General features: G+C 43.9%; 1 protein-coding gene across 2 annotated transcripts in view; it reads right to left on the reverse strand.

Annotated features, from left to right (window-relative positions):
* Positions 1-20,140, reverse strand: part of LOC106579665 (potassium voltage-gated channel subfamily H member 2) — a 325,149-nt gene that overhangs the window by 280,582 nt on the left and 24,427 nt on the right. For both annotated transcript variants that reach the window (XM_045702778.1, XM_014159798.2), the window contains exon 3: positions 10,429-10,659. In XM_045702778.1, the coding sequence (XP_045558734.1) occupies positions 10,429-10,659 (231 nt within the window). The remainder of the gene's footprint in view (positions 1-10,428; positions 10,660-20,140) is intronic.

Below are 20,140 nucleotides of genomic sequence, written 5' to 3' on the forward strand. Positions count from 1 at the left end.
GGTCTTAGTGGCCAGTAGAACAGGTCATAGTGGCCAGTAGGACAGGTCATAGTGGCCATAGAACAGGTCATAGTGGCCATAGAACAGGTCATAGTGGCCATAGAACAGGTCATAGTGGCCATAAAACAGGGCATAGTGGCCAGTAGGACAGGTCAAAGTGGCCAGTAGAACAGGTCAAAGTGGCCAGTAGGACAGGTCAAAGTGGCCAGTAGGACAGGTCAAAGTGGCCAGTAGAACAGGTCATAGTGGCCAGTAGAACAGGTCAAAGTGGCCATAGAACAGGTCATAGTGGCCATAAAACAGGGCATAGTGGCCAGTAGAACAGGTCAAAGTGGCCAGTAGAACAGGTCAAAGTGGCCAGTAGGACAGGTCAAAGTGGCCAGTAGAACAGGTCATAGTGGCCAGTAGGACAGGTCATAGTGGCCATAGAACAGGTCATAGTGGCCATAGAACAGGTCATAGTGGCCATAGAACAGGTCATAGTGGCCATAGAACAGGTCATAGTGGCCATAAAACAGGGCATAGTGGCCATAAAACAGGGCATAGTGGCCAGTAGGACAGGTCAAAGTGGCCAGTAGGACAGGTCATAGTGGCCAGTAGGACAGGTCAAAGTGGCCAGTAGAATAGGTCATAGTGGCCAGTAGGACAGGTCAAAGTGGCCAGTAGAACAGGTCTTAGTGGCCAGTAGGACAGGTCGTAGTGGCCATAGAACAGGTCATAGTGGCCATAGAACAGGTCATAGTGGCCATAAAACAGGTCAAAGTGGCCAGTAGAACAGGTCATAGTGGCCAGTAGTCCAGGTTATAGTGGCCAGTAGGACAGGTCAAAGTGGCCAGTAGCACAGGTCTTAGTGGCCAGTAGGACAGGTCATAGTGGCCAGTAGAACAGGTCATAGTGGCAAGTGGAACAGGTCATAGTGGCCAGTAGAACAGGTCAAAGTGGCCAGTAGGACAGTTCATAGTGCCCAGTAGAACAGGTCATAGTGGCCATAGAACAGGTCATAGTGGCCATAAAACAGGGCATAGTGGCCAGTAGAACAGGTCAAAGTGGCCAGTAGGACAGGTCATAGTGGCCAGTAGGACAGGTCAAAGTGGCCAGTAGAATAGGTCATAGTGGCCAGTAGGACAGGTCAAAGTGGCCAGTAGAACAGGTCTTAGTGGCCAGTAGGACAGGTCATAGTGGCCAGTAGAACAGGTCATAGTGGCAAGTGGAACAGGTCATAGTGGCCAGTAGAACAGGTCAAAGTGGCCAGTAGGACAGGTCATAGTGCCCAGTAGAACAGGTCATAGTGGCCAGCAGTACAGGTCATAGTGACCAGTAGGACAGGTCAAAGTGGCCAGTAGGACAGGTCATATTGTCCAATAGGACAGGTCATAGTGACCAGTAGGACAGGTCATAGTGGCCAGTAGGACAGGTCATAGTGGCCATAGAACAGGTCAATACACTGGGCAGTTAAAGAGTAAACAGGAGCCTGACAGGCAGTGCAAGCTATCAGACCTCTCCAGGGACTCCCTGCTGTATGAACTAGCTATGCAGTACAGATAGTTTCCACCAGGGGCTTGGGTTGGAGAAGGGCCTTCTTACTCTGCGGTACACACACATACACACATTCATAAACACAGGTGCAAACTGCACACGCACACACACACAAATACACACGCGTACACATACACACACACACACACACACCCTACACCAAACAGGAAGGCGGTAAGGAGCCAATCATGAAATGCAGGATATGAAGACAAGTTCATCTGCATTGAGTGTTGTTTTTGAGAGGGGAGGGGTTAGTGACTGACAGAGAGTGTTGTTTTTGAGAGGGGAGGGGTTAGTGACTGACAGAGAGTGTTGTTTTTAAGAGGGGAGGGGTTAGTGACTGACAGAGAGTGTTGTTTTTGAGAGGGGAGGGGTTAGTGACTGACAGAGAGTGTTGTTTTTGAGAGGGGAGGGGTTAGTGACTGACAGAGAGTGTTGTTTTTAAGAGGGGAGGGGTTAGTGACTGACAGTCTGCATGTGCTTGTGTGTGTGTGTGTGTGTGTGTGTGTGTGTGTGTGTGTGTGTGTGTGTGTGTGTGTGTGTGTGTGTGTGTGTGTGTGTGTGTGTGTGTGTGTGTGTGTGTGTGTGTGTGGAGGTTGTTAAGTGAATCGCTAGTGATGTTTGTGTAGCTGGTTCCCACACACAAACACATAAACACACACAAACATACTAACGAGAACACACACACACACACACACACACACACACACACACACACACACACACACACACACACACGAGGCAGACACATGGCAGAACTGCTATCACACAGTGCTCTGTCATGATTCATTACTCAGGTGTCAACAAAAGAGGAGGAACCCACACTACACAATAACAATGCCTGGGTCTAGTCTGATGGGTCTAGTATCTAGTCTGATGGGTCTAGTCTGATGGGTCTAGTATCTAGTCTGATGGGTCTAGTATCTAGTCTGATGGGTCTAGTCTGATGGGTCTAGTATCTAGTCTGATGGGTCTAGTATCTAGTCTGATGGGTCTAGTCTGATGGGTCTAGTATCTAGTCTGATGGGTCTAGTATCTAGTCTGATGGGTCTAGTCTGATGGGTCTAGTATCTAGTCTGATGGGTCTAGTATCTAGTCTGATGGGTCTAGTATCTAGTCTGATGGGTCTAGTATCTAGTCTGATGGGTCTAGTCTGATGGGTCTAGTATCTAGTCTGATGGGTCTAGTATCTAGTCTGATGGGTCTAGTCTGATGGGTCTAGTATCTAGTCTGATGGGTCTAGTATCTAGTCTGATGGGTCTAGTCTGATGGGTCTAGTATCTAGTCTGATGGGACTAGTATCTAGTCTGATGGGTCTAGTATCTAGTCTGACGGGTCTAGTATGTAGTCTGATGAGTCTAGTATCTAGTCTGATGGGACTAGTATCTAGTCTGATGGGTCTATTATCTTGTATGAAGGCTCAGGTCTGATGGGTCTAGTATCTAGTCTGATGGGACTAGTATCTAGTCTGATGGGTCTAGTATCTAGTCTGATGAGTCTAGTATCTAGTCTGATGGGCCTAGTATGATGGGACTAGTATCTAGTCTGATGGGTCTAGTATCTAGTCTGATGGGTCTAGTATCTAGTCTGATGGGTCTAGTATCTAGTCTGATGGGTCTAGTCTGATGGGTCTAGTATCTAGTCTGATGGGTCTAGTATCTAGTCTGATGGGTCTAGTCTGATGGGTCTAGTATCTAGTCTGATGGGTCTAGTATCTAGTCTGATGGGACTAGTATCTAGTCTGATGGGACTAGTATCTAGTCTGATGGGTCTAGTATCTAGTCTGACGGGTCTAGTATGTAGTCTGATGAGTCTAGTATCTAGTCTGATGGGACTAGTATCTAGTCTGATGGGTCTATTATCTTGTATGAAGGCTCAGGTCTGATGGGTCTAGTATCTAGTCTGATGGGACTAGTATCTAGTCTGATGGGTCTAGTATCTAGTCTGATGAGTCTAGTATCTAGTCTGATGGGCCTAGTATGATGGGACTAGTATCTAGTCTGATGGGTCCAGTATCTAGTCTGATGGGTCTATTATCTAGTCTGATGGGACTAGGATCTAGTCTGATGGGTCTAGTATCTAGTCTGATGGGTCTAGTATCTAGTCTGATGGATCTAGTGTCTAGTCTGATGGGACTAGTGTCTAGTCTGATGGGACTAGGGTCTAGTCTGATGGGACTAGGGTCTAGTCTGATGGGACTAGGATCTAGTCTGATGGGACTAGGATCTAGTCTGATGGGACTAGGGTCTAGTCTGATGGGTCTAGTATCTAGTCTGATGGGTCTAGTATCTAGTCTGATGGATCTAGTATCTAGTCTGATGGGACTAGTATCTAGTCTGATGGATCTATTATCTAGTCTGATGGGTCTAGTCTGACGGGTCTAGTATCTAGTCTGATGGGACTAGTATCTAGTCTGATGGGTCTTGTCTGATGGGTCTAGTATCTAGTCTGATGGGTCTAGTCTACGTCTGATATATCTAGTCTGATTTCTATCTGATGGTCTAGTATCTAGTCTGATGGTTCTAGTATCTAGTCTGATGGGTCTAGTATCTAGTCTGATGTGTCTAGTCTGATGGAACTAGTATCTAGTCTAATGGGTCTAGTATCTAGTCTGATGGGTCTAGTATCTAGTCTGATGGTTCTAGTCTGATGGGTCTAGTATCTAGTCTGATGGTTCTAGTATCTAGTCTGATGGTTCTAGTATCTAGTCTGATGGGTCTAGTATCTAGTCTGATGTGTCTAGTCTGATGGAACTAGTATCTAGTCTAATGGGTCTAGTATCTAGTCTGATGGGTCTAGTATCTAGCCTGATGGGTCTAGTATCCTGTCTGATGGGACTAGTATCTAGTCTGATATGTCTAGTCTGATGGGACTAGAAACTAGTCTGATTGGGCTAGTATCGAGTCTTATGGGTATAGTATCTAGTCTGATGAGTCTAGTATCTAGTCTGATGGGTCTAGTATCTAGTCTGATGGGTCTAGTCTGATGGGTCTAGTATCTAGTCTGATGGGTCTAGTATCTAGTGTGATGGGTCTAGTATCTAGTGTGATGGGTCTAGTCTGATGGGTCTACTCTGATGGGTCTAGTACCTATTCTGATGGGTATAGTATCTATTCTTATGGGGCTAGTATCTAGTCTGATGGATCTATTATCTTGTCTGATGGGACTAGTATCTAGTCCGAATGGTCTAGTATCTAGTCTGATGGGTCTAGTATCTAGTCTTATGGGTCTAGTATCTGGTCTTTTGGGTCTATTCTGATGGGTCTAGTATCTAGTCTGATGGGTCTAGTATCTAGTCTGATGGGTCTAGTCTGACGGGTCTAGTATCTAGTCTGATGGGTCTAGTATCTAGTGTGATGGCTCTAGTATCTAGTCTGATGGGTCTAGTCTGATGGGTCTAGTACCTATTCTGATGGGTATAGTATCTATTCTGATGGGGCTAGTATCTAGTCTGATGGGTCTATTATCTTGTCTGATGGGTCTAGTATCTAGTCTGATGGGTCTAGTCTGATGGGTCTAGTATCTAGTCTGATGGGACTAGTATCTAGTCTGATGGATCTAGTCTGATGGGTCTAGTCTTATGGGTCTAGTACCTAGTCTGATGGGTATAGTATCTAGTCTGATTGGTCTATTATCTAGTCTGATGGGTCTATTATCTAGTCTGATGGGTCTAGTATCTAGTATGATGGGTATAGTATCTAGTCTGATGGGTCTATTATCTTGTATGAAGGCTCTAGTCTGATGGGTCTAGTATCTAGTCTGATGGGTCTAGTATCTAGTCTGATGGGTCTAGTATCTAGTCTGATGGGTCTAGTATCTAGTCTGATGGGTCTAGTATCTAGTCTGATGTGTCTAGTATCTAGTCTGATGCGTCTAGTATCTAGTCTGATGGGTCTAGTATCTAGTCTGATGCGTCTAGTATCTAGTCTGATGGGTCTAGTATCTAGTCTGATGGGTCTAGTATCTAGTCTGATGGGTCTAGTATCTAGTCTGATGGGTCTAGTATCTAGTCTGATGTGTCTAGTATCTAGTCTGATGTGTCTAGTATCTAGTCTGATGTGTCTAGTATCTAGTCTGATGGGTCTAGTATCTAGTCTGATGTGTCTAGTATCTAGTCTGCTGGGGGTGCAACACAATATTAGGAAGGTTTTCTTTCTGTTTTGTTCACTCAGTGTAATGCATGTGCTAAAGTAGCTTAGAATTGTATTCATTGGGGGGGGGGTTTCACATGCTACTTATTTCCACAAATAGAGCTGTTGATGTCTAGACTTGCAGGATGTTAAACAGACATAGACGTCATTATCAGCACCTCCTAAACAAGTTGCATTCCATTACCATTGATGCTGCATTCTATTCTACAAGCACCTCAATGTAATCTATTTTTCAAGACGTGGTCTGTGATGAAAGAAATCAATGAAACAACTACTTGGCTTATCAACACAAGAAACATAACATGAAAATTGATACACAGGCCATGAGAAGCTTCCCCTTATAGATTTCGCGGCGTGCAACTGTAATTATGAAGATCATTTCTTGTGTGGCTGTCAATACATTATTGCCTAATTTATTGTATAAGAAAGATCATTTCTTGCGTCATTTTTTTTATAATGGTGTTGATTGTTAGGGGGACTTTTTCGTGGCAGTCGGATTTAGCCGTGAAGGTCATCTCCATAACAAAGCAAGTACTTAAAGGCCAGTTCTGAGTACGCTCCTTAGCTACAGCTGCTAAGCAATCACATGAAGAGGCCATGGGCTTTTAGCTATTGTAAGCCACCTGAGAGACTGTCTAGTCTCAAATGTACACCTGGGCAGAGATTCACGAAACAATTCTTACACAAAAACTTAAGAAGTATCTTAAGAAAAAAAATTAAAAGTTCCTAAGAAAGAAAAAAAAGTGTCAGTTAAGTTGAAATGTCTTCTTAAGAAGGTTTTGTGAATCTGGGCCCTGGTGCACCAACATTCCCTCACAAGCCTGCTTAGCTGTCAAATCAAATCAAATCAAATTTATTTTTATATAGCCCTTCGTACATCAGCTGATATTCTCAAAGTGCTGTACAGAAACCCAGCCTAAAACCCCAAACAGCAAGCAAAGCATGTGAAAGAAGCACGGTGGCTTCACCAGCAACGTGTGGGGGCTCACAAGCTCTGGTTGGATGGGGCACTACATAAGCCATGGCAAAATGTTTAGAATTACAGGCAATTAGCTTTTAAACTTCTCTCAGCTTCATGTCAAAATGTGTAGAATAACAGGAAATAGCGAGAAATAGGAGGGAGGGGCATTGCTCGAACCTTGCTGGGGGCCTCGCGAAACGCCACGATCTCTGATGACGCCATTGTAGGGCCGTACATCTCTGATGACAACGGATAGCCACTCCAAAGAGAAGGTGGACCAGACATCTATAGACACACATGACTTGAGCATATTTTTCAACTGTCAAAGCTGTGGAAAAATAACTAATATGCTGAGCAATAGAACTGAGCAAGAGTGATGAAGGGGCCTCACAAATATGAGGGGAAACAGGGGGGACACCTCTGAATGGCCCAGTCTCTGAATGGCCCAGCCTCTGAATGGCCCAGCCTCTGAATGGCCCAGCCTCTGAATGGCCCAGCCTCTGAATGGCCCAGCCTCTGAATGGCCCAGCCTCTGAATGGCCCAGCCTCTGAATGGCCCAGGCTCTGAATGGCCCAGGCTCTGAATGGCCCAGGCTCTGAATGGCCCAGGCTCTGAATGGCCCAGCCTCTGAATGGCCCATCCTCTGAAATGCCCAGTTTCTGAATGGCCCAGACTCTGAATTGCCCAGACTCTGAATTGCCCAGCCTCTGAATGGCTAAGCCAGTGGAGCAGAAAAAGGGCAGGTGCTTTTCCCCAAAGCATGAGACCCTGATGAGACCCCAAAGCATGAGACCCTGCTGCAGTTGGCCTGCATGGAGGGCTACTTAATGAGAACCTGCTGCAGATGACCTGCATGGAGGGCTACTTAATGAGAACCTGCTGCAGATGGCCTGCATGCAGGGCTACTTACGGAAATTATGAGGGCTATGTAAAGGCTCCCTTGGAACTCATTCCTGGACAATCAGGGGGCGGAAGAGAGCAATGAGCAGAGGGCTGCTAGAGGCTTCCATGCAGAGACAGAGTTCAGTATATACCTGTTCCCTGGAGGTATCAGATCTCTGGGATAACAGGCACACACAAAGAGACTGGCAGTCTGAGTGAAGCTTACTGAGAGCAAGAGCAGGGAATGCCTTTACAGTATTTCAACCTGCTTGAGTTGACATTTCTAGAACTGGGACAGAAAAGGCTCTACCAGCCGTAAAAAAATTAAAAAAAACAGATCACAGTGGCCTCAAGAGGTCAAGAATCTTTGAAATCCGGAGACTGTGCTGAATGGAAACAGGCGCTGATGTACAACACGCACAGTGTACAGTCCCTAACTCCCTGCAACTGCATCAGAGCTGGAAGAGTTTAGCTGGACAAGATGATTGATTAAGTAGCGGTCAGATCGACGTCGGACAATTGAGAGCGAGAGAAGGAGCGATCCATCAAGGCTAATGCCAGGGAGCAGTGGTAGATGAATGAAGCGGAGTATTGCTGCACAATCCCGACACTACCCTTCCCTTCTTACCCCTCCTCTTCCCTTTCTGTCACTTCACTCTTTCTAACATTAAAGGGATCCTTTTCTTCCCCCTACTCTTGCATTTTAATGAGGAGGGGGAGGAGGAGGAGGGAGGAGAAGGAGAAGGAGGAGGGGAAGGGGGAGGAGGAGGCATTGCATTTCCACATCATGTATGAGTTATGCATGAGTTTCCAGGGTGCGCTGCATTTCGATCGTGACTTTCTGATGAGCCGAGGAAGACTCACCCTGGGAGGGGTTGGCTAAGACAAGCCTAGACCAGTTGACCTATCAGAGGTGAGAGATTATGGATCGGGCAATCCCCTGAAAGCGCATAATGACTCTTCATAAGAGTGTCAGACACTGAAGAGCGAAGGGAGGTGAGGGAAGGGGAGTGGGCCCAAGGGAAGTGTGTTCCCCCAATCACATGGGATGTGGGTAACCCTGGCAACGCATAGAGAGCCTCTTGACGTTCTCCCTGGTGACATTACAAATATACTTCCTGCTGTACTTCTCCACGTTTAGGTGGACAGGGCCAGCCACATCCGAGCAGTAGATAACAGCTGTCAATACTCTGCAGAACTCGTATCACATACTAGAGCCTATACTGTAAGAATATAGGAATGAATCATCGTACTATGCTGTACTGTAGCTAGCTGTTATCGTTAGCATTGTAGCAACTACTGAGTGTAAACACTGGAAACAGAGCAGGGCACTAGAGAATCAGTACATACACACCGATACACACATACACACACACACACATTATTTTGAGTTGATTTCTCTATCTACTGCAGGCCAAGGGGGGAGTTGTGTATACAGGAGAAACAGATAACTCTGAGTATAAACAGTGGAAACTCTGAATGGTGAACCAGGGGCGGACCGGTGCAGGATTCAAGAGAGCAAACAGCTGAGAGCAAACATCTGGTGCCATGTAGCCCTCTGCTGCTGCTGCTACAGCTAGCCATGTAGCGCTCTATGGCTGCTACAGCTAGCCATGTAGCACTCTACTGCTGCTGCTACAGTTAGCCATGTAGCTCTGTACTGCTGATGCTACATCTAGCCATGTAGTGCTCTACTGCTGCTGCTACAGCTAGCCATATAGCCCTCTACTGCTGCTACAGCAAACCATGTAGCACTCTACTGCTGCTACAGCTAGCCATGTAGCGTTTTACTGCTGCTGCTACAGCTAGCCATGTAGCGCTCTACTGCTGCTGATACAGCTAGCCATATAGCCCTCTACTGCTGCTACAGCAAACCATGTAGCACTCTACTGCTGCTACAGCTAGCCATGTAGCGTTCTACTGCTGCTTCTACATCTAGCCATGTAGTGTTCTACTGCTGCTGCTACAGCTAGCCATGTAGCACTCTACTGCTGCTGATACAGCTAGCCATATAGCCCTCTACTGCTGCTACAGCAAACCATGTAGCACTCTACTGCTGCTACAGCTAGCCATGTAGCGTTCTACTGCTGCTGCTACAGCTAGCCATGTAGCGTTCTACTGCTGCTGCTACAGCTAGCCATGTAGCGCTCTACTGCTGCTGATACAGCTAGCAATGTAGCATGCTACAGCAGCTGCTACAGCTAGCTCTCCTCTTAATCAACACGCACAAGACTAGGAGAGGAACTGATAAATACCACCTCCTCAGTCTGACCCTCTCTCCTTTTACCTCTGCTATGTTTTTCTCTCTCTCTCTCTCCTCTAACCTCTCCCTTGTCTTTCTTTCCTCCTGTCTTTCTACTCTCTGTCACCTCTCTCTCAACTCTCTCTCACCCCTCTCTCACCTCCTTCCAATGGGACTCTCCAGGAACTGAGAACTGCAGCCGCCCTCTCTCTTTCTTTCTTTTTTCACCTATACCTTTTCTCAGTATCTCACTTCATCAGTCTTGCTTTCTCTTTGACTCCTCTATCATACGGTAGCGCTTTCCTCAGTTGGACCTGTCCGACATATCTCACCGGGGGTGGGGGGGGTTGGGGGGGGGGGTCTATCTCTATTACCTGGATGTGATCGAGTAGTGTGTCACTGGCCACCATCCAGGATGTTCCTCCTGAGTGTTTTCCCCATATGATCTCACAAACTAGGATGACTGACACAACCAATGATCAGGCATCAGAGGGGGGACTGAGAATACACCAAGAGACTAGCAAATACAGTGATGAATATGAACCAAGTATAGAAAATATGGTTCTTGGAAACCATAGTAACTAAGCAGGTTGAACTTGTACGAGTTTTCAACCTCACCGCAAAACATACACACACACACTGCGTATGGTCCTACCGTCCTTCCTGTACAGGTTGATCTCCACTTTCCTCTCTTCCGAGCCCAGCAGTGCTTGGGCCATCTGGGCGATGGCCAACCTCTTGGTTTGAGGGCCGTACAGGAAGTTACAGGTACAGGGCTTCTGCATGATCTCTGCTCGCGAGTAGCCGCACATGGCGCAGAAGCCATCGTTGCAGAATATGATGGCACAGTTCTCCACCCGGGCATTGGCGATGATGAACTTACGACCTGAGGATGAGAGGAAGAAGGAGATGAGGTAGATAGCAGGAGAGATAGTGTGTACGTGCATGTATGTATTGTGTTGTGTGTGTGACTAATAGAAAATGGTGCATCCTTGACCTGATGAACAAGATCTACATCCCCTTTGCTCAGCACCTCATGGCCATCTGAGTTTCATTGGGGAAAGGGGGATACCTAGTCAGTTGTACAACTAAATGCATTCAACTGAAATGTGTCTTCCACATTTCAGGGCTACCTTAATCAACATCCACATCTTCAGCAGCTGGGGAACAGTGGGTTAACTGCCTTGCTCAGGGGGAGAACAACAGATTTCTACCTTGTCAGCTCTGGGATTCAATCCAGCAACCTTTCAGTTACTGGCCCAATGCGCTAACCACTAGGCTACCTGCCTAATGCCTAGACAGTTTAAGAAAGTTAAAACCTATTTACTACATTTCTATAAATCTTTAAAATTCTGTTTGGAGAAGAGCAAAAACTAGCCATAATGACCCCGGTCACCTTGGCTGCTGTAGATTCATTCACCTCAGTCCATCTACAAACACATAGCCTATTAGCTATATAATTAGCTGCTACACATAAACTCATATTAACTCAGCACCGTGATTAAAAAGTAGAATTTCATTCGGTCATGATTACTACAAGTTAACTGTAGATAGCTGGCTAGACTAACTAGACTCATTTACCAATCTAAAAATGTTTTACTGACATGAGCTAACTGAGTGACTGTCAGTTAGTGACATATAACAAGCGGGAAACTGTTGATGCACAACACCTCGTGTTCTACTATTCTAACTTTCATCAGTAAGTTGAGACGCTGACTGAGCTAAAAAAAAAAAATGTAATACATTTTTTTTTTATGCTCATGGACAAATCTCTAGAATGCGTGTGTGTGTGTGAGAGAGATGCTGGAATTCAGTTGTCGCTGCTCCTCGCTTTTCTCTGTATCTCCAATGAGCTGTCTTGTTAAATGGGAACCGTGGACTAATGACCGCTCAGTGTGGCTCAAAACACAGGAAGAAGGACATTGGGAGGAAGAATGTCTGCTATTCTCCTAATGAGCAGGGCACTATTTCTGCTCTGTTCAGGCGACCGTAGGATTTTTAAGACAGGAGGATTTGTGAGTACTTTCTAAGAATGTGAGCTACGGGACCTTTTGAAAATGAGAAAATAGTAAGTTGTTTGTATTTGGTGGGTTGAGACAACATACAGTGGCAAGAAAAAGTATGTGAACCCTTTGCAATTACCTGGATTTCTGCATAAATTGGTCATCAAATTTGATCTGATCTTCATCTAGGTTACAACAATTGACAAACACAGTCTGATTAAACTAATAACACACCAACTATTGTATTTTTGTTGTCTATATTAAATACATAATTTAAACATTCACAGCGTAGGACGAAAAAAGTATGTGAACCCCCTAGGCTAATGACTAAGATGAAGATCAGATCAAATTTGATGACCAATTTATGTAGAAATCCAGGTAATTCCAAAGGGTTCACATACTCTTTCTTGCCACTGTAAATCAAATGTGCAAGGGAATGATCGGGGTGTTCAGCACACAGCTACAGATAGCTTCTATGCATCTGCGCCTCAACTTAAAACCCAACACATTTGCAATTTCCATTTGATTTATTGGAGTTCTTTACAGGAGCCATCCTCAAGGACTAAAACAGACAAAGCACAAAGTGTGTCAGCGTTGTGAATGCTCACGAGACTTAATGGCCTTTTGTTCAACGCATCACCATAGAACTTGATCACAATGTATCACGAATCTTAAAGTGGCACTCCAGTCTTCTTTTCATCTCATTTAATGCCTGATTTACTTAACAACAGGCACATCTCAATAGGTGGTCCAGGTAAGTCACGACATGGTAGAAGTAGGAGGGGCCTTTCCTCTTTTGTTCTCTATTGTTCCTCAAGCAAGGAGGAGACCAATGACATCACAACTTCTCATCAGACCAACTCGTTGAATGTTCTACTCCTTGAAATTTGCTTTTGTGTCAATAAAACCCTTTTTTTGCTCAAAATGTTGTTGTTTTTTAACCTTTTTAGTGTGTTTACTTTACTGTATTCATACTTGGGATATCGCTTTTCAAAATGAAAAATTCAAGAATCACTTGAGGACGTCTGGAGTTGGCTTTTTCCACAAGTGTGGTTCAAAATGGGCAATGCAAAATGGTAGATGGAGTCCATTGAGTTTTCCACTGAACAAACTAACTTTGTTTAGAGAATAACGCACCCTTGTCCTAATTCCGTTATGGTATTGAAATTAGGTTTTGTATTGAATTGAAATTTGAAGCTAAAAGAAAATGGCCCAAAGATAGATGAGAGGGAGACAGGATTGTGTTTCATTTGTCAAGTTATAACTTACTGTGTTATTACAGTCTCGACTAGCTTACACTGTCAGAAAAAAGGGTTTCAAAAGAGTTCTTTCCCCATAGGAGAACCCTTTTTGTTTCCAGGTAGAACCCTTTTAGGTTCCATGTAGAGCCCTGTGTGGAAAGAGTTCTACACGGAACCAAAAAAAAGTTATACCTGTAAACAAAAGCGTTCTACTTCTAGACTTGACTGCCCTTCACCAGCACAAAAACATCCTGTGGCGTACTGCACTAGCATCAAATAGTCCCCGCAATATGCAACTTTACAGTGAAGTCAGGAACCAATATACACAGTCAGTTAGGAAAGCAAATGCTAGCTTTTTCAATCAGAAATTTGCATTCTGCAGCACTAATTCCAAAAAGTTTTGGGACACTGTAAAGTCCATGGAGAATAAGAGCACCTCCTCCCAGCTGCCCACTGCACTGAGGCTAGGAAACACTGTCACCACCGATAAATCCACGATAATCGAGAATTTCAATAAGCATTTCTCTACGGCTGGCCATGCTTTCCAACTGGCTACCCTAACCCCGGCCAACAGCTCTGCACCCCCCGCAACATACCCTCGTAAAACTGACTATCCTACCAATCCTTGACTTCGACGATGTCATTTACAAAATAGCCTCCAACACTCTACTCAGCAAATTGGATGCAGTCTATCACAGTGCCATCCGTTTTGTCACCAAAACCCCATATTCTGCCCACCACTGTGACCTGTATACTCTCTTTGGCTGGTCCTCGCTACATATTCGTCGGCAAACCCACTGGCTCCAGGCCATCTATAATTCTTTGCTAGGTAAAGCTCCGCCTCATCTCAGCTCACTGGTCACCATAGTAACACCCACCCATAGCAAGCGCTCCAGCAGGTATATTTCACTGGTCATCCCCAAAGCCAACACTTCCTTTGGCCGCCTTTCCTTCCAGTTCTCTGCTGCCAATGACTGGAACGAATTGCAAAAATCCCTGAAGTTGGAGACTTATATCTCCCTCACTAACTTTAAGCATCAGCTGTCAGAGCAGTTTACCGATCGCTGCAGCTGTACACAGCCCATCTGTAAATAGCCTATCCAATCAACTTCCTACCTCATCCCATATTTGTTTTTGTTTTTCTGCTCTTTTGCACACCAGTATTTCTACTTGCACATCCTCATCTGCACATCTATCACTCTAGTGTTAATTGCTAAATAGTAATTACTTCGCCACTATGGCCTATTTATTGCCCTACCTCCTTACTTAATTTGCACACACTGTATACAGGTTTTTCTATTGTGTTATTGACTGTACGTTTGTTTATCCCATGTGTAACTGTGTTGTTGTTTTTGTCGCACTGCTTTGCTTTATCTTGGCCAGGTCGCAGTTGTAAATGAGAACTTGTTCTCAACTGGCCTACCTGGTTAAATACAGGTGAAATAAAAAAAATACAAAAAAATACCTGGAACCAAAAATTGTTATTTAAAGGGTTCTATGGGGAGAACTGAAGAACCCTTCTAGGTTCTAGACAGCTAATTTTGTTCTAAGAGTTTAGTGTCCCACTCCCAGAGATATTATCTTCTGTAATTTAAAATTGTGTGTGTGTGTGTGTGTGTGAGTATTGCGTGTGTTTGGCGATGGGCCATTGCGTATTCCGGGCAGGGCCCATGCACCGTATGTTCCTCTAAACTGTTCCAGAGAAACCTGGCACACCTTTCCCACCACTTACAATGTGGCAACAACAGTAGCAGCAACAATAACAACTAGCCTTCTTTTATTCTCTCCGTCTCTCTTTCTCTCACACACAAAGACACACGCGCACAAAGACACACACGCACACAAATGCACACACACGCAAAGACACATACACACACAAAGACACACACACACACCCTTGCGGGCCTCGCACCACCAGCTGTTACTGAAGAAGAAAGAGCCATCAGGTATAACAACACGGCAGCACTCTCTCTCTCTCTCGCTCTTCCTCTGATTTTCTACCTCTTCCTCATAACTCTCTCACTATTTCCCTCTCTGACACACACACTCACAGAGAGAGATCACAAACAACAACTCCCACCCAGTCACAAGAGAGGGAAAGAGAAGAGTTAGGAAGGACAAAACCCTGACCAAACCCAATCTCCCATAAAGCACAACTTGTACCCTACGCTACGCATGAATGTAGTGACATTTGACTTGTAATTTGGCTTGTAAAATTGTTGAATATTAAAATCTTAGCATGAAATTTGGAAAATAGTTTACAAACATTAAGGACACCCGCTCTTTCCAAGACATAGACTGACCAGGTGAATCCAGGTTAAAGCTATGATCCCTTATTGAGGTCACTTGTTAAATCCACTTCAATCAGTGTAGATGAAGGGGAGGTGACAGGTTAAATAATTATTTTTAAGCCTTGGAACAGTTGAGACATGGATTGTGTTTGTGTGCCATTCAGAGGGTAAATGGGCAAGACAAAATATTTAAGTGCCTTTGAACTGGGTATGGTAGTAGGTGCCAGGCGCACCAGTTTGTGTCAGGAACTTTGCACATTGACTCTGTACTGGTATCCCCTGTATATAGCCTCGATATTGTTATTTTACTGCTGATGTTTAATTATTTGTTATTCTTATTTTTTTTAAATTCAACTTATCTATTGTTTATTTAACACATTTTTCTTCTTAACTTCTTAAAGCATTGTTGGTTAAGGGCTTGTAAGTAAGCATTTCACTGTAAGGTGAACAGTGTTGTATTCTGCGCATGTGACAAATAACATTTGACTTAATTTGATTAGAGAACTGCAACGCTGCTGGGTCTTTGACGTTCAACAGTTTCCCGTTTATATCAAGAATGGTCTACCACCCAAAGAACATCCAGCTAACTTGACACAAGTGTGGGAAGCATTGGAGTCAACATGGGCCAGCATCCCTGTGGAACACTTTCGACACCTTGTAGAGTCCATGCCCCGATGAACTGAGGCTGTTCTGAAGGCAAAAGTGAGGGGTGCAACTCAATATTAGGAAGCTGTCCTTGATGCTTTCTATACTATGTAGGATATATGTAGGATGTATGTAGGATATATGTAGGATGAAAACCAATTCATTTTTCCAAGATATTTTTGTAAAGACTATCTCCCATTCTGAATTTTTTTAAATATATTTTTTAGGATACATGTGAAATATAAAAAATTGGCCAAATAATGTACTTAAAAAAATTGTATTTAATACATTTTAAATGTATTCCAACATATAGAACATAAATGCATGTAATAATGTATATCACAATATATGTTAAATGCATCAGAATGTATTTTAGAATATAGAGTATTTATCAATATACTTGGTAAATATATTTAAACATGTATTTGGACATGTTTTGTAAAACATATTTTAACATGTATTTAAATGTAATTGTAAGAAATAAGTGTGTATGTCAAATTAAATACATTGGCAAAATCTTATTTTAACAAAATGTCTTAACAATGATACCTTAGTAGGTGATTTGATATCACATGCACTTATGTTAGTCTCATTAAAACTGCAGAACAGATAGTGTGCAAGTGTTATGTCTACCCCCGCTCCCCCTCTCAGGCACTCTGGTCCATTCTAATGGTTCATTCTAAATCAAAACAAATCTCACACATATATTATTTAGTATATGTAATGACAATATTAATCAAGAATAGTCTGATGGGTGGCAATATTAGCCAATCACTTGTGAATGATGTATGAGCCAATCGCATGTGAATGATGTATTAGCCAATCGCTTGTGAATGATGTATTAACCAATCGCTTGTGAATGATGTATTAGCCAATCGCTTGTGAATGATGTATTAGCCAATCGCTTATGAATGATGTATTAGCCAATCACTTGTGAATGATGCCCAGCTTGTGAGCAGTAAGGCAAGAAACAGCGCATGCTTTTTTGGTAACTTTTTCAAATCATATTCGCCCACCTCATGTAGCCTAGCCCATAGGCCTATATGTTTTGATAAGGTTTGTATCACAACTAAAGTGGCCAAATGACTTCTTAAAATGTATCACATTACACATTACACATTACACATTACTTACTGGCATACAAAGGCCTTGTGTGATTTTCAAGTTTGGGGAAGATAATTTTCATGCATAATCACATTTGCAGTCATTTTTGAGAATGGTGTTTTCATCGACCTCATTAATTTTTAAAGTAAAAATAATTGAACATCTAATAGTCAAATCATAGTGTAAAAGCAGGTGAACTGGTTCTACTCGTTTTGGCATTTTTCTGGTGTTTTATGGTAAAAAAACTGAGCAGGATGAGCATAACACGTCAACCCTGTTAAAGACTACAAATGTTTTAACAATTTAAATTTGTGAAGCTTGCATTCTATTGCCCCTCCCTGTTTCACACAACAAGCTTCCATTCCCCCTGTCACAAGGGGATTCATGGATGATGTATCTAGTAATTACCAGTTGGAGGGCCGTTTAAGTGGCTTGTCCCAGATGTGGTAAATTTCCACTTCCCACTTGGCTACGAACACACCATAACACTGCTTACCATCCACGTAGAGTCGTATACTACCACTCATCGGAAGCATAAGACCTAGACCTACACTTTGACATATTGTGGAGTGTTGTACAATGTATATATCTTTTTTTAAATAGATACAAAATGAAATAAAATTATAAGAAAAACATCAGGCACTACATTTTTTTCATTATTTTATTAAGCTGAAGACAGGCACTTACTACAGTCTTTCTTTACCTCTTGAGAAACATATTTTTTATGAAGTTGAACATGTGCTCGGAATGAGAGAATGTTCGAATTAGGTGAAATCAAATGTTTTTTGTTGTTGTTGCTGACCATGATCACCATTGATCAATATTTAAAGATGAATTTAAGAACTGAATTAGTAACCACTTTGGCCACCCTGTAAACTAGGTGTCATGCATTTCTGGAATATTGTCAGGCATTACATGCATTTGAGCAAAGATGCAAATGTTGCTACATGTATGTGAAATACATTTAACGTCACTTTAAATATATTGAAATGTATATTGTTTTCTGTATGGGTACCCTTCACTCCTAAATCAACCCCTTATCCCTAGTGAGAGAATAAGGGAAGACGAGTTGCCGTTATTCCGACCACAAAAAGACAAGCTGTCGTCATGGCGTCAGCTAATGGGGATCGTGATAAAATAAAATACCAGGGCCAAAGGCAAAACACAATAATAACAGGCCCCAAAGAAGGCTATGCAGACATGCATGCAAACAAAGGCTATCTTTTCTCCAGGTTGATGCTAAGTTAAATGGCTTCCCTCTATAAATTAGCAGCCACAGGGCCCTTACCGTGTCATAAAGCTAACTGTTTAGCCCGCAAGCAATAAACACTGGTAATTAGAGGGTGGGTCACATGATACTGTACGAGGGGAGGGGTTGTTTATTTCTTAGGCCAATTGAGCTAGGCAGGATCTGAGCATGCCTCATTTGGCGAGCGCTAATGGCTCGCCACAAACCACAGTGCTGGACAAACATGCCTGAAATGTATAATGCTTGGTGTTGACCTAAGGTCAGTGGCGACCCGTCATTCAGGGCAGGTGGGGGCAGAGTCCCACCTGTTTTGAGCCCCACATGTTTAGCTATAATATTAATATTATTATACATTTTTTGTGTGCCTGTTTTGCATGTCATTTTGGCATTAATGCGTGTCACATATCAGTTTGCAAACAATGTAAAAATAAATAATCATTGAGTTGATAAACATGGTCTCTTTTTTGTTTTCTTGAGTAAAGCAGCTCCAAAATGCAGGTGTTTCAGCCTAGGTCAGTGCTTTCTGTGGTTTTATTTAACCAGGTAAGTCAGTTAAGAACAAGTTCATATTTACAATGACAGCCTATACCGGCCAAACCCAGACGACCCTGGGCCAATTGTGCGCCGCCCTATGGGACTCCCAATCACAGCCAGTTGTGATACAACCTGGATTTGAACCAGGGTGTCTGTAGTGAAGCCTCCAGCAATGAGATGTGTAGCCTTAGACTGCTGCGCCACTCAGGTGGGGTAGCCAGCGGAAGACACGGAGCGTAGGGGTTGGTAATGTTTTCTAGTTGTGCCGTGATTGGCTCAGTGTTCTCTCACTCAAGGGGACACTACGTCACCGCAAAATCTAGACGGAAGGGCTCGAAAATTCAAGCCCCTTGAGTGCTGCCATAGAGTTACATTAGAAGTGCCCATCCAAGGAGGCTCAAGGTAGTTGGCCACAGATAAAATTACGTCAAATCAAGTTATAACTACATTAGCTTTGATTGGACTGATCATGTCAACATCATAATTTGGAAATCCTAGCATCATGAATCAAGTTGACAATCTACTGGCAAAGCCTTTTCCACCCTTGTCATATGAAGAGAAATTATAGATAAAATGTATTGGTGCTCATCGGCCATTGGACATTGACATTACACAGACATTTGGAAATCACAAATTCAACAATGAGGGGTTTGGAAGGATTCAGTGGCTAACTTTATATTTATATAGCGCCGGTCGTATGGGAGCTGGACGCGGACATTGAGCAGGCATTGCGTACAGAGCCCGCTCCCCTCCAGTGTCCCGTCGGGTGTCTGTACGTTCCGTCTGCTGTCCATGACCAGTTGATCTATTGGGCCCACACATCACCCTCCTCTGGTCATCCGGGGATCGGTCGGACGGTGCACTGTCTGACTGCGAAGTACTGGTTGCCCACCTTGGCAAAGGACGTGAGTGTTTATGTTTCCTCCTGCTCAGTGTGCGCCCAGTGCAAGGCTCCTAGACACCTGCCCAGAGGTAAGTTACAACCCTTACCCGTTCCACAACAGCCGTGGTCGCACCTGTCGGTAGATTTTTAGACCGATCTTCCTCCCTCACAGGGTAACACCTCGATCCTGGTCGTTGCGGATCGTTGTGGACGCCGCCCATGTCCACCTTCAGAGCACTGTGCTGCGCCAGAAAGTGGGCGCAGACCGTCACCGCAGTGAGGCCCCGGTGTTCGCACCGGGGGACCGGGTCTGGCTCTCGACCCGAAACCTGCCCCTCTGCCTGCCCTGCCAGAAGCTGGGCCCGTGGTTTGTGGGGCCATTCAAAGTCCTGAGGAGAGTGAACGAGGTGTGTTACA

The sequence above is a fragment of the Salmo salar genome, chromosome ssa19, assembly GCF_905237065.1.
Source record: "Salmo salar chromosome ssa19, Ssal_v3.1, whole genome shotgun sequence".
Classification (NCBI taxonomy): domain Eukaryota; kingdom Metazoa; phylum Chordata; class Actinopteri; order Salmoniformes; family Salmonidae; genus Salmo; species Salmo salar.